This window comes from Triturus cristatus, chromosome 2_1 (genome assembly GCF_964204655.1).
Source record: "Triturus cristatus chromosome 2_1, aTriCri1.1, whole genome shotgun sequence".
Taxonomy (NCBI): Eukaryota; Metazoa; Chordata; class Amphibia; order Caudata; family Salamandridae; genus Triturus; species Triturus cristatus.
Genome location: NC_140581.1, coordinates 184,524,756 through 184,539,146, shown reverse-complemented (window position 1 = coordinate 184,539,146; position 14,391 = coordinate 184,524,756). Strand labels below are relative to the sequence as shown.

The following is a 14,391-nucleotide window of genomic DNA, read 5'->3' as shown; positions in this document are numbered from 1 at the left end:
GTGCTGGGAGGGGGTGGGGGAGGTGCAGCGCCGGTCAGTCGTAGAGCCAAGTCTTGAGGGTCTTGCTGAAGCTGTGCAGAGTGGGGGCACGTCTGATGTTGATCTGGAGCTCGTTGCAGGTCTTTGCCGCGATGTAGGAGAAGGTTCTTCCACCCGTTCTGGCTCTGTGGATGCGCAGGGTTTCGGCGAGGGTTGGGTCGGCAGATCGGAGGATTCTTTTGGGTGCGTGGAAGGAGATTCTTTCGTTGTAATGCTAAAGTGTCTTGGATAACTTGATAATTTATGGCATTTTTCTCTGGAAGCGGCACAGATGGGAGGAGGGTAGTCATTCACATAAATTGATTTTTAGGTCCGGCTTAACAGTGCATTCGTAATCGAGACCTATTGGGATTTGCAATAGTTATTTGTCTAGTCCCTGAATTTCTGTATACTATGTGTTTACCCAATGCTGTTGCACTGGTGTCATACAATTTATTTTCAAACAATGCCTACGTTAAGGGCTCTGCCATCCACTAAGTCTTGTCCACACTATATAAAACTGCTAATGAATAAATACAAATAATTACATTCATACATAATGACTTGTGATAAAATTCGAGTTTGCTGTCTGGAGAGCACTTGCCTGTCAATGATGTGACATGGCAGAAAGGATCCTGCAAACGACACTGTGCTAGCTGCTGCCTTCCTCTTATGCCCACAATAGATCAAGAGAATTATTGCTGGTTGTCTGGGAATTTATATTGTACTAGACGATAAATGGATTGGCACTTAACACACAAGAGCCTTGAGACCTAAAAGGAGTAGGTGTAATATTCTCAACATCGAGTGAATATGAGCAGCTCCGCATAATTGTAATACACTAGCAGCATCCTCTCTGCCACCTACTGTTTGTTTACGTTGTGCGCCTGAGGTAGAGAATCTGCCAAATTCCGGGTGGTAGTTAATCAGGAGTCTCACCAGCTTTGCTCTATCTTCCTGGGGCTGTGATGTCCGAAGAAGGTTCATGCAGCACTTTAGCTAAGTCCTTACATGGACTTTTAGGTACATGAAAAGCCACAAAATCTAAAGAAATATGAACCAAGTCGCCAGAGAATTCCACAGATTGAGCTGTGCTTAAATTAGGACTTTGATTTACAGCGTCCAAAACATTCTTAAACTAGCACATATCGATTTTTTCCACTTCAATTTCTACCCAAGATGCAACTCCTTGTCGCCATATCGCGACTCTTACAAACCCTATTGACGCTCAACATTTTGCGTGCCTCTTCGACCGAAAATTATTCTGTCAGGAGCATGACATCTGGCACCCTTCCCAAGTTTTGACATTCATTTAGTTTGTGTGGAAGTCATATACTCCCAAAATGTTTTGAATAAAATTTGGAAAAGATTTCACATTTTTAGGCATTGAATTTTAAGCCCTCACCCACATCCTCAACACTTCCATCACATACCTGCAAGACATGAAGCATGCAGTGGTTAATGCCCTCCTCAAGAAGCTGACGGAAGACACAAGCCAACTGACCAACTTCCGTCCTATCTCCCTGCTCATCTGCCCAGCCAAAGTGATAGAGAAGGGTATCAACCGGCAACTCACAACCCTCCTTGAAAACCACCACCTACTAGAGAACACTCAATCAGGATTTAAAAAAAAACAGCACCAACATATCACTCATCACAGCCACCAACGACATCCGAACCATCCTGGACTGAGGAGACACAGTGGCCCTCATCGTGCTTGACCAACTGCTCTAGTCTTGTGCCTCAAGTGATCTTATTCCTGGCATTACTGGGCCATTAAACCATATGCACCTACCAACAACTCTACAATTTTTACTGTTTTGCATTCAATATTTCGGCTGTACAGTGTTTGTTCAATTTGTGTGAATCTCCACCACAAATGCATGTGAGTGGACATTTAACCACTTTTCATAAGTGAAGTGGTGAAGGGCCTCTGTGTTCTTTATTAACATACTCTGCCAATGGCCTTAAATACTTTGTCTGGTGGCATAAGGCACATTATGCATCAGCAAGTGCACATGAAGTGGGAACTGCAAATACCAGTGCCATAAGGGTCTTCATGTAGTGCCCACACTACAGGAGGGGATCCTTCCTCCTAACTATTGGATACGAGGGGGAAGTAGGAGAGCCGAAGCTAGAATCCCAAAAGTTTTCATACGTTTCTTTGTGTCTGACCCAATCACAGGATGTGGAGCACAAATACATTCATTGTAAAAGATGATGGCCTTGGATAGGACCTCACTGGCTTCAATGTTATGTCGTCAACAATACAAACATTTCAGGATGGCAATCCCTTTCTCCTTCCACTAACCATGTGTAATGAGCAGTAAGTGAAAATACCGCACCTTCTCCTTCAGCCGCCTTCGCAGTCTGTCTTTGGAAGATTGAAGCAGGTTTATTCTTGGCCGCTCCCCAGTCCTGTCATGAATACTGTCTCTCCGCTTTGACTGGCATGGCTGGGTGGCTGCCGGCTGAGACACTCTGTCTGCCGCCTCCAGGCTTCCATGCCTTTCCAAGGGGCTGTGCGTAGTGCACACAGACGAGTCCTCATTTTTCAGAGTCTCAGCCTCTTTGGCGTTCCTGTGCGTGTCCTTGTCGTTGGGTGAATGCTTCTGGTTGTGGTGCCACCGTCTATTTTGGCTGTAGCCATGGGGTCCTTGCCTAGCTGAGGAATGTGAGCCCTGACCAGCCTGGTATAGTTTCTGGTTCTCCCTGGGTTGTTTGGTGGGGGCATGTGGTTGATCGGTGTGTTGCTGCTGCTGTTTTTGCTGCTGCGGTTGCTGCTGCTGCTGTTGTTGTTGCTGTTGTTGCTGCTGCTGTTGTTGCTGCTGCTGTTTGTTGCCACCTTGCAACCTTTGCTGTTTCCTGAAACCCAAAAACACATCATATTAAAAACCGTGCATCACATCATTTCTGCAGGACAGTGGACACCACATGGGCTTTTGTCTGTGGTTCACTGGCTGTGGTACAACTACATGTGATACACTTGGAATTCGCACAGTGCCGTAGGCGCCAGAAGTAGGGGATGTATCAGCACCCACAAAATAACCATACTGAGGTTTAGAAGGTGAATCACCAATACAGATGGGTTTTTATCTTGTCTCATTTCCTGGGGTTTCAGAGATAGTGGTCAAATGTCAGGCTATGTATTCTGACAAATTGCTCCTTATTTTTTAACATGAGATTGGGGTTTGCTTTTCTTTCTCTTACTGCAAATTGAGAGGCTTTGTAAACAACTATATGACGATCTTGCTGTGGTACAAGGAGCGTGAAAGGATCGACTGTAGAAAGTTTTTTTTTTAACAAAACAAAATGTAAATATCTGTAAAGGTACTGGACACATTTTAAAATATTTTAGTAGTTAGGAAAGTACAACTGAAGTGCATTTGTTTAGTAATTCGGAAAAGAGATGGAAACAGATTTTAATAGATAAAAACAAATCAAGACATTTTACTTGGTGATGCACACATGACAAATATTCACTGAACCCCAATTTCCACACATTATACTTGGTGCACTATGTAGTTTTATCAGTACAGCTGCATGTTTGTGAAATTTTAGTGGCCATTTCAATAGAAAATGTGCTGCCTTTAAATGAGAGTGCTATCACACTATGCTGTAGTAATATGGGTGTGTTAGTATGTTCTAAAATGCACTCCCAGCTACATACTACACTCTGTCCCACTGAATGGATGCGGTTCATTTGCTACACTTGTTCTTTGTGTGACAATTAGATTTTTCACAATCCCCATGGCTTCAGTGATATATCACATTGATGGCTTCACCAGCACTCAGCACCAGTGCACAGTACACCAGTTTCTGTGTTAGGACACACTCCGCACCACTGCACAGTACAATGTCTGCATTTGGACAATGTGTGAAGTCCATGAAACTTGGTTTTTATGGGGCTATGAATGAGCGTCTGAAAGAGGTGAGGGTACAGGACACAAAGGATTTACAAACAAAGTGATTAATGGACAGAAATAAAGAAGTACTTTGTGAAAAATTAACTGCATTCATGTATTTAAATGTATATTATGCTGTGTAAGTAATAAATTGAATATTTGCTAGAATGGAGCCCTGTGTCTCAGATCTTTCGCATGATGCACTGAGTAGAAACAAAGCAGGTTGAGAGGGAGCTTCTTCTTGTTCATGGTCTAACTACCTCTCTCCCGGGCATTGACATTTTTGGGTCTCCTCTTTGGATGTATATAGTAGGATCAAGATTTCCACTGTCCTTTTTCATTCCAATAGAAGCCGACCACTTCAGTGATAAAGGTCTCTTAGCACGAATTCATTTTTCTAACTGTAGACATTTGCTCATATGAATGTACAAAAAACTTTTCAAGTCAGATCCTTATATATTTTAAGGTCAGGCAGGCTTTACGCTTGGCTCGCAAGACTCCATCCCCTTTCTCAGTCTTCCCTACTGAGAATGGTACACAGACACCACCCCCCCCCCCCCCCCCCCCCCCCAACAACCGCTGGACTCTTACCCCTAGGGCTGTGTAACAAACGCAATGATGGAGAAATGGAATGATACAGGGTGTTTTTCTATTATGGAGCAGGACCATGCTGCCAAAAAGCAGTTGAGTGATTAGTGATCCACACATTCACCACTTTTAATTGCTCGATATCCCTCCTTCAGTCTCCAACTCAGCCTACCGGACGGTCTTAAGCCAAACACCTTCACGGACATCAAACGGGGTAGTCGATGTTATCCCTGGCTTGCCTTTTGGTATGCCCCTCTGGCACTGCCATTGTAAGCCCTGGTCATATTGGTAATCGCAACAGGCACATGAACAGGAAGTGAACCAGGTCTCTGGGGCCCAATTTACATTCTTTCGTCACAGGGGGAGGTAATATAGCATTGAGGAAAGACTAAGGTTGGAACAAAGGCTCATTCCTGTGCTATGTCTGTGGGTCAAAACGTGAGTGATGCCACATTTGCTGCCATGTAGGTCAAATTAATATCCATGAACACGTTCTGTGTTATTATGAGGTCTACGTGGGACCCTGTTTCAGAGCTCTCCGACTTACATATAACTTCCAAAAAAACGCTGTTTGGTAAAGCCAATAGGTCTCGCTATGTGACAGCTATTGGATTTGCCAATGTCTTTTAGCCATGTTGTACTGCAGGGTGGCTGTGCAGCGTGATTAAAAGTAAAGTTAGAAAAAAGCACTATGACGCGGCCAGCATTGTGCTGCGATTCACAGTCTCTACTGGTAGAGTAATGGTTCATGTGAGTGATTCATCATCAGTCGGACTTCTTTTTAGCCGTTTATGTAGTAACCGGTTTTACGGAGTTCTAGAAGAGGCATGAATCAGAACTGAAAACATGTTACATGTAAAATCTGAATGCAAATTGTTTGTCAAGATCCACACGTTATATGATGGCAGCATTCCTCTTCCTCTGCCCTGTTTCATACCTAAACATAGGTGGCGACGTGATTAGCAAACTTATTTCTGACAAAAGATGCTACGACAAACAAAAATGCCAGGGACTGGTGCAAGCTCAAGGAGCTGCTTTTGCTGTACAAACCCGCCACCCAACGTGCTGCTTTTTTCACATTACACACTTTCTTTTCACTTTCCTTTTGTTTCAATCTGGTAAACACCCTGATTTTCAATCAAAAGTAATAAAGGAATTCTATATATCCGGTCAACAAAGTGCATTAAGAAGCACATTAAACGTGGTTTTTTTTTCAACTATTGGGAAAGCAGAACAAACAATACTCTGCCTTTAGTAATTAACCACAATTATTTTCCCTGAAGGTTCCATTTGTAATCTTCCAAAATGTAGGCTGCAATGAGTTGGAGGCAGGGGTTCAGATTCCAGGCCTCTAAGGTGGGTACCTTATTGGAAAAGAACCATCTGATGTCCTTTAGGGCCCTCAGATGCAGGTGTGCATTGTCCCACCTGCAGGTAGTGGCATCAACCCTTCCTCACATATGTCTATAGCACAGAGAACCCTCATTATGTATGTGTGCTCATTAAATAGCCCACTACATCTTCCCGTACAAGGAGGGCATAATACGTATTAGCAGTTTAAGTGGTAGGTATTTATCCTACTGTGAACATAAAATCTTTACATTTTTCGATCTTGCCTGGTCGACAATCATGCGATATCTGCTGTGATACATATGATATGGCTAGCTTGCAGTCCAGCTACGGTTTACCATTGGCTGGCTTCGTTGTCACTCATTTGCTTGCTTCTTATTTGTTAGCTTGTGTAAGCTTTCCTTCCTCTTCTTGTGTTTGTTCCTCCCCTGTGCTTCTCTCCTACCTGCTTCCGCCTGTTTACTTTTCCTCCAGCTCTGCGTTGCTCTCTGCCCCCATTAGTTTGCATCCCTCCCCGGGTACTCCGATTTACCCCACCCATGCCCAGTGCTGCTCCCATCCCACCCCTGTCCTCCATGACTCTGCCCTCATTGCTTCAGCCCCGCACTGCTGTCTCTCACCCTTGTTTCTCTAGAGGAGCTGAGGATATTCGAATCTGCTTTGCCAGAGAACAAATGACCTGCACACCTTTTAGATCAACTTTGCCACTTCTAAAGGGGCGTGGCGACACCAAGAGCCCAGGAACCTACAGTCACGGCCTGGGCTGTCACAGTGGAGGAGGTCAGGCTCTTCGCTTTCTTTTAAGAAAGTGCACAACTCCCTCCTCTGACACAACACTGGCTGTACTCCCTTCCTCCCAGAGAAGCTTCAAAATGAGCGCTGCAGAGGAGCAAAGTGGCCCCTCCTTTCTGTTCCACAGGGTTAAGCTATTACATCAAGGACTCCACAGTTCTCCATCACCACAATGTTTTGGTCTCTCCTATGAGACAACTTTTAGCGGACTATAAGCAAGTCTATTGTGGACCCCACAGTGCTTTAAGTAGGTCTTTAAAAGGGGCCTGCGGTAGGTAATTAGGTGTGTGGCTTAAAGCATGTGAACTACAACCCAATGCTCTACACAGCATGCTGCCTGACCAGAATTAAGTTGCCTCTCTCCGCGTTTTCTGCTATTGCATCCAGACCAATCACACAGCAACACACATAAAACATGCCAGACCTATTGCCTTTAAGCGTGCTTGTTAGCAATTTGGTATGCACGAGTAACAAGGATTCTGCTGTAAAGAATTAGAAATTACAAATGATACATATGTGACCGATGTATGTGCTGGAGAGAGGCCAAGGGTGTAATCTGAACACTGCTACGGCCCACTGACTCACACTACCTTGTGGAGGGCTAATTAGGTGCGGATGATGTTTGCTTACGCATACTACAAAACTATATTCACTATCTAATGTAAACATGTAAAACCAGTTAAAAGGGCTTAGCACTATGGCTATAAACCATAACACTTAAGATTAGGTTAATCCTTATCATACAATTCTTTTTGATTCAAAGAACTACTCCAGTAAGACGCTAATAGGCCAGCCATCTTGAAATGGAGGAGATCGTGCCATTAGCTTAATGATTTCACTTGACAGCTCAACATATGTTCTGCAAGCATCACTTGAATGCTTCCAAAATACAAGTCCTCCTATGCGCGTGTTTACTGTGTTTAGGCTGTGGTGTCTGGGTACTTGAATCCTTTCTTTAGGAAACACAATAGATAATATAACACAAGCAATCCTACAAAGATTGGTCCATGCAAGCCTGTCGAAATTGGACCTTTTTCTGCACAAAAAGCAAACAACTAGTGCTTAAGTTTTGCCCTGTTATACCTGTAAAAAAAAAAAAAGCTGCTTTATTCCTTATTCTATTAGATAAGTGGATTATCCGGGGGGATGAGACGGCCACTTCCACCACTTAAGAGCCAGGATTGCGAGGGTAGTCTTTCTGCATTAATGGTAATATGCGAAGGGTTTATTAATATCATAAATGAATTTGCTCGCCTAGAAGAGGAAGCTGGATGACGCTAATCTAACCCAGATCTATTAAAGCAGTGATCAACGTACAAGACGTCAAACACTTAACATACACGTCAATGGCGTCTGCAGCGGGAGGGCGGTGCCTTCTTACAGCCAATAATTATTCGGACGCACTACAGTCCTGCTGACATACCAGCATTTCCACCAGTGATGCGGTGACAAAATAACACTGCTATATCAGAGGCAATCTTCCATGAGGTAAAAAATAGGAAGTAACTAACCCTCCAAGTTGCATGTTTTGGGACTACATCTCATGTAATGTCTTACTTTGAGTAGAGCGGATTCTCACCAGACCGCTTCAGGTAAATTTACCCACAGTGAATTTAAATAGAACTTATTTCAACAGTCAGCGGTTATTCTGAAAATGTAGCACACATCTGCCCCTCACACAAGTAAAATGATATGCTTGTTACTTACAAGCTACATGAATGTTCTCGCCAGTCAGCCTCCAGATCAGTATTTAACGCAAAGTCCCCTCCCCACAAGAGGAGATAGTGTCTAGTGTAAGCGAAGCTTCGGGAATCGCCATTACTCCTGATTTTGCGGACTTCAAGTCTTCCTTCCACACCACTGGCCATCACCACAACCCGCATCAGTGCCCATGTGGCTGACAAGGTTTCAATCTCTGGAACTCTTGACATACCTGCAGCCAGGTTACCATCAAAAGGGCAAAAAAGAAGAAGACAAGGCGACATGCCTTCTCCATTCAACCACCTTGGATCTATAATGACATCCCCTGATCCAGCAGTGATGACCCAACCCTGCTCCACTTTAGGAAAGAGCTGAAGACATCTCTTAAAAGAACACTACCACCCACAATGCAGTCTTCCAATCCCTCCTCGACTAGCTTTGCCTTTCACAGTGTACAGCGCTCCACTGCCTCCCGGCTAGCTTACCACACTGAGTATCAATGAAGCAAGACTGTGATCTATATGTCAGAGTCGGAGTGGTTAAGACGTTTTTCTTTATGTTGGGTTAACCCTTCGCTGTATTTGACATGCAGGTGAAACTCGAGGGTTTCCATTCAAATACGGTATCGGAGCCATTGGTCTACGTTCTTCCGCAAGGTTCTGCCCATGGGTCGTCTTTTTAACAGCCACTGGTGGCGCCTGCCAGAGGTCTTGTATGGGTTGCCAGATCATGCTGAAGACACCTAGGTTAACCAGTGAAGGAGAGTAAAGAAGATGGGGAGGAAGTCTTTGGAAACTAAAGGGCAGTGAAAATGGGCCTTAACTGAGACCCTCTGTCAGGGCCTCCACTCTCTCCTGAAACCTCTACCAGAGCGGTCAGAGACTCATAATAACAAGACGACAAATATGGAGCGAGAGAAAGAGGAGAGAATTAGAGACGTATAGTTAAACGACCTCAACGAGTCTTAATCATAGCATCATCAACTCAACCTTCTATCTCTCAGCTTATCTGAGATTTTCAAGGCCACTGGAGTTATGTAATTCTGCGGCTACAACACTTTCCACATAATAATTATGGATCTGTTGCATTTGCCACACAGTTCACCATCTGCTGCGCAATTTGCAGAATTTACGGATAAATTTTTTTTTAGTTCAAACGGATCAAAAATTATTAAAATTGCAGTGAGGAGACTTGCCCCGCAGTGGAAGGCCCTCCACAAAAGGCAAATGGTTGCCTTTCAATGCCTATTGCTGTATTTGAGTGTTGAACTGTTACTAATGAAGTAGGTGCTTTGCCCAGATAGTGCACTAATACCATTACAAAATGTGCCTCGTTATGGAACATAATTTGCCTTTTCTTGCCACATAATTTGGTTCTCTCAGGTTCTATGGTTCCAGAGGACTTATGTATTTTTTTTATTTTATTTTTTATTTTAAGAGTTACACCTTTATTTCACAGTACAAAAAGCAGCACCCCCTCCATACAGTGTTTAACGGGAAAGGGTCAGTTTTAAAAAAGAGCATTTGAGTGGGTTGACTCATGTTTTGGGATGTTCAGCAACGACAGGAGAATTAGGAAACGAAAACTTTCAAAGCTTCCTTGGCATATGTTAGTCGGTGTACAAAGCATACGACTGCAGATTGTCCACTCAGCGAATGATGCAGTTTCTGCAAACTGCAATTGCTTTATTTTTTTTAAACATTTCTCCATGTGGAAAACGTGTCTTCCCTAACATCCCTTAAGGAAAAAACAAATGATCGGGGCTCTTCACTATTCTCAACGCGCTGCTTACGTCTTCTTGAATCAGGTGTATGTTTAGTAGTGACATTTAGTGTTGAAAAAGGCAAGTGAATATACAGACAGCACCAAGTTAACGCTTTGTTGGTGTCCAGCACAATGTATGTGCTAACCCCCAAATAGCTCCCATTGCATGAGAGCACCTGATCACCTGCGAAAAACCCCGCCACCGGGCAGAGCGTTCATCAGTCTTGCCAACTGCCTCCGTGAAATGCACAGATCCCCGTACTGAGAATCAGAGTCCGATATCTGTAATCACAAGAGAACTTCTTTTTCACACGTGCACGTTGAGGTTGCCAAATGGCGCCATGTCTTCAGAGGCACCTTAGTCCGGTAAATAAATGTCCTTTTGGAATCCCTCGTAGTTCGGAAATCTAACCCAAATGGGGGCAAACTGAGGTGAACTACCGACAACAGCGCCATGTCCTCTCCATTGCATCCAACACGGGTGTCTGAAGACTTAGACACGTGAAGCTGCTGCCGGCGCTCCTAAGGACGCTGCGCTTCTGGAGTTTGAAAACCTATAAACCTTTCAAGTAAACTGTCACGTCTCAATTTACCCGCCAAGGCGTGAAAAACACGAAGCTGACGAGAATTTACATGGATGGGTTTTATGGGAAAAGGCATCTGTCATTCCTGTCGTGGAGTCTGACGGGCCCAAGACAAGACGCGGCGTAGAAGGAGCCGCCGTTCCATCAGCTCCCGGCATTGTATTAACCTTTCACCCTTCCCGTCAGTCTCTGGACATCTGGGACACAGATGGGCCTCTTGAAGGCCGACACCTCGGCCCGCTCGCCCCACATATATCAGACGCGCCTCCTCTTTCCCGGCATATACACAACGGCAAACAAGCATTGGCAAAGGCAATAATACTTGCACATGCGGTGGCTTTATAGCCATAACGTACATCAGCCCGGCTAAAACTAATTCAAGCAAGCATTGGCAAAGCCAATAGGTCTCGCTTACCAAGGCAGTTGACTTTAGCACTGTTTGTAGCTGTGTTCTGCAGCAGCGCCACTGCTGTAGAGCACAGCTAAAACTCATGAAAACAAGCATTGGCATCTATTGGATTTGTTAATCTTTTTCTTTACAAGCTGTAGTGCAATCGAGTTAAAAAAATAAAACGAAAGGGCTAACGTTGACCGAGTCAGTGTTTTTTTTATCCCTTTAAATCAGAGGCCTTCAAACTTTTTTGCTCCGAGCCCCCCCTAAGCAAAATGCTGTGAAGTTGGGCCCCTCCTCCAAAACTATATTGAAAGGATTTGGGGAGTGGGAGGAAGAGGGATGATCACAGGGGATGGGGATCATGAGATCATTTCAGGGGTGCTTTTCAGTAGCTCAAGATACACACTAAATGTGCGCTTATATAAAAGCAACGGCATCAAAGAAGAACAGAATTGGCCAAAAACACTACTGCACATAATTGGGGTGCTGTGGGCCCCAGTGCACTCCACCTACTGATCTAGTAATGGCTGTAGCCCTGATAAGCAGGCTATCACCTCTTCTTTCACTCCTTCCCCACCATGTCGGACTTCAATCTTGAAACAAGTATGGTCTCTTTCTGAAAGAAAATTAGCTGCTGCACTGCCCTCCTTTTTGTGCCAAAGGCGCCATCTGCCCTACTGCAGCAAGGAAAATTAACCCCCATGCCCACTTTGTATTGCAAAGCATTCATAATGATGATGTAGTGGGCCCCTGGGCAAAAGTGTCACTGCACCAGTTTCACTATTGACAGGTACCACCTCAGACGTTTGTTAACATGGGCTCCCATCCCTCTCCCTCCCATCCCCACCATCCCTCTCCCTCCCATATCTCATCATCCCTCTCCCTCCCATCTCTCATCATCCCTCTCCCTCCCATCCCCACCATCCCTCTCCCTCCCATCCCCACCATTCCTCTCCCTCCCATCTTTCATCATCCCTCTCCCTCCCATCCCCACCATCCCTCTCCCTCCCATCTCTCATCATCCCTCTCCGTCCCATTTCTCATCATCCCTCTCCGTCCCATCTCTCATCATCCCTCTCCGTACCATCTCTCATCATCCCTCTCCGTACCATCTCTCATCATCCCTCTCCGTACCATCTCTCATCATCCCTCTCCGTCCCATCCCCACCATCCCTCTCCGTCCCATCTCTCATCATCCCTCTCCCTCCCATCTCTCATCCTCCCTCTCCCTCCCATCTCTCATCCTCCCTCTCCCTCCCATCTCTCATCATCCCTCTCCATAATCCCTCTCCGTCCCATCTCTCATCATCCCTCTCCCTCCCATCCCCACCATCACCATCCCTCTCCCTCCCATCTCTAATCATCCCTCTCCCTCCCATCCCCACCATCCCTCTCCCTCCCATATCTCATCATCCCTCTCCCTCCCATCATCCCTCTCCCTCCCATCCCCACCATCCCTCTCCCTCCCATCCCCACCATCCCTCTCCCTCCCATCTCTCATCATCCCTCTCCCTCCCATCTCTCATCATCCCTCTCCCTCCCATCTCTCATCATCCCTCTCCCTCCCATCTCTCATCATCCCTCTCCCTCCCATCTCTCATCATCCCTCTCCCTCCCATCTCTCATCATCCCTCTCCCTCCCATCTCTCATCATCCCTCTCCCTCCCATCTCTCATCATCCCTCTCCCTCCCATCTCTCATCATCCCTCTCCCGCCCATCTCTCATCATCCCTCTCCATAATCCCTCTCCGTCCCATCTCTCATCATCCCTCTCCATAATCCCTCTTCGTCCCATCTCTCATCAACCCTCTCCCTCCCATCCCCACCATCCCTCTCCCTCCCATATCTCATCATCCCTCTCCCTCCCATCTCTCATCATCCCTCTCCCTCCCATCTCTCATCATCCCTCTCCCTCCCATCCCCACCATCCCTCTCCCTCCCATCCCCACCATCCCTCTCCCTCCCATCTCATCATCCCTCTCCCTCCCATCCCCACCATCCCTCTCCCTCCCATCTCTCATCATCCCTCTCCCTCCCATCTCTCATCATCCCTCTCCCTCCCATCTCTCATCATCCCTCTCCCTCCCATCCCCACCATCCCTCTCCCTCCAATCTCTCATCATCCCTCTCCGTCCCATCTCTCATCATCCCTCTCCGTCCCATCTCTCATCATCCCTCTCCGTCCCATCTCTCATCATCCCTCTCCGTCCCATCTCTCATCATCCCTCTCCGTCCCATCTCTCATCATCCCTCTCCGTCCCATCTCTCATCATCCCTCTCCGTCCCATCTCTCATCATCCCTCTCCGTCCCATCTCTCATCATCCCTCTCCTTCCCATCCCCACCATCCCTCTCCCTCCCCATCCCCACCATCCCTCTCCCTCCCCATCCCCATCCCCACCATCCCTCTCCCATCTCTCATCATCCCTCTCCCTCCCATCCCCACCATCCCTCTCACCTCTCACCATCCCTCTCCCTCCCATCTCTCATCATCCCTCTCCCTCCCATCCCCACCATCCCTCTCCCTCCCATCCCCACCATCCCTCTCCCTCCCATCCCCACCATCCCTCTCCCTCCCATCCCCACCATCCCTCTCCCTCCCATCCCCACCATCCCTCCCATCCCCACCATCCCTCTCCCTCCCATCCCCACCATCCCACTCCCTCCCATCTCTCATCATCCCTCTCCCTGCCATCCCCACCATCCCTCTCCCTCCCATCCCCACCATCCCTCTCCCTCCCATCCCCACCATCCCTCTCCCTCCCATCCCCACCATCCCTCCCATCCCCACCATCCCTCTCCCTCCCATCCCCACCATCCCTCCCATCCCCACCATCCCTCTCCCTCCCATCCCCACCATCCCACTCCCTCCCATCTCTCATCATCCCTCTCCCTCCCATCCCCACCATCCCTCTCCCTCCCATCTCTCATCATCCCTCTCCCTCCCATCTTTCATCATCCCTCTCCCTCCCATCCCCACCATCCCTCTCCCTCCCATCTCTCATCATCCCTCTCCGTCCCATCTCTCATCATCCCTCTCCGTCCCATCTCTCATCATCCCTCTCCGTCCCATCTCTCATCATCCCTCTCCGTACCATCTCTCATCATCTCTCTCCCTCCCCATCCCCACCATCCCTCTCCCTCCCTCCCATCTCTCATCATCCCTCTCATCTCTCATCATCCCTCTCCATAATCCCTCTCCGTCCCATCCCCACCATCACCATCCCTCTCCCTCCCATCCCCACCATCCCTCTCCCTCCCATCTCTCATCATCCCTCTCCGTCCCATCTCTCATC

The 14,391-nt window shown here is 46.9% G+C and overlaps 1 protein-coding gene across 5 annotated transcripts in view; it reads right to left on the bottom strand.

The window, feature by feature from the left end:
* Nucleotides 1-14,391, bottom strand: part of CTIF (cap binding complex dependent translation initiation factor) — a 1,024,851-nt gene that overhangs the window by 388,638 nt on the left and 621,822 nt on the right. For all 5 annotated transcript variants that reach the window (XM_085629575.1, XM_085629546.1, XM_085629566.1 and 2 more), the window contains one exon: nt 2,364-2,883. In XM_085629575.1, the coding sequence (XP_085485701.1) occupies nt 2,364-2,883 (520 nt within the window). The remainder of the gene's footprint in view (nt 1-2,363; nt 2,884-14,391) is intronic.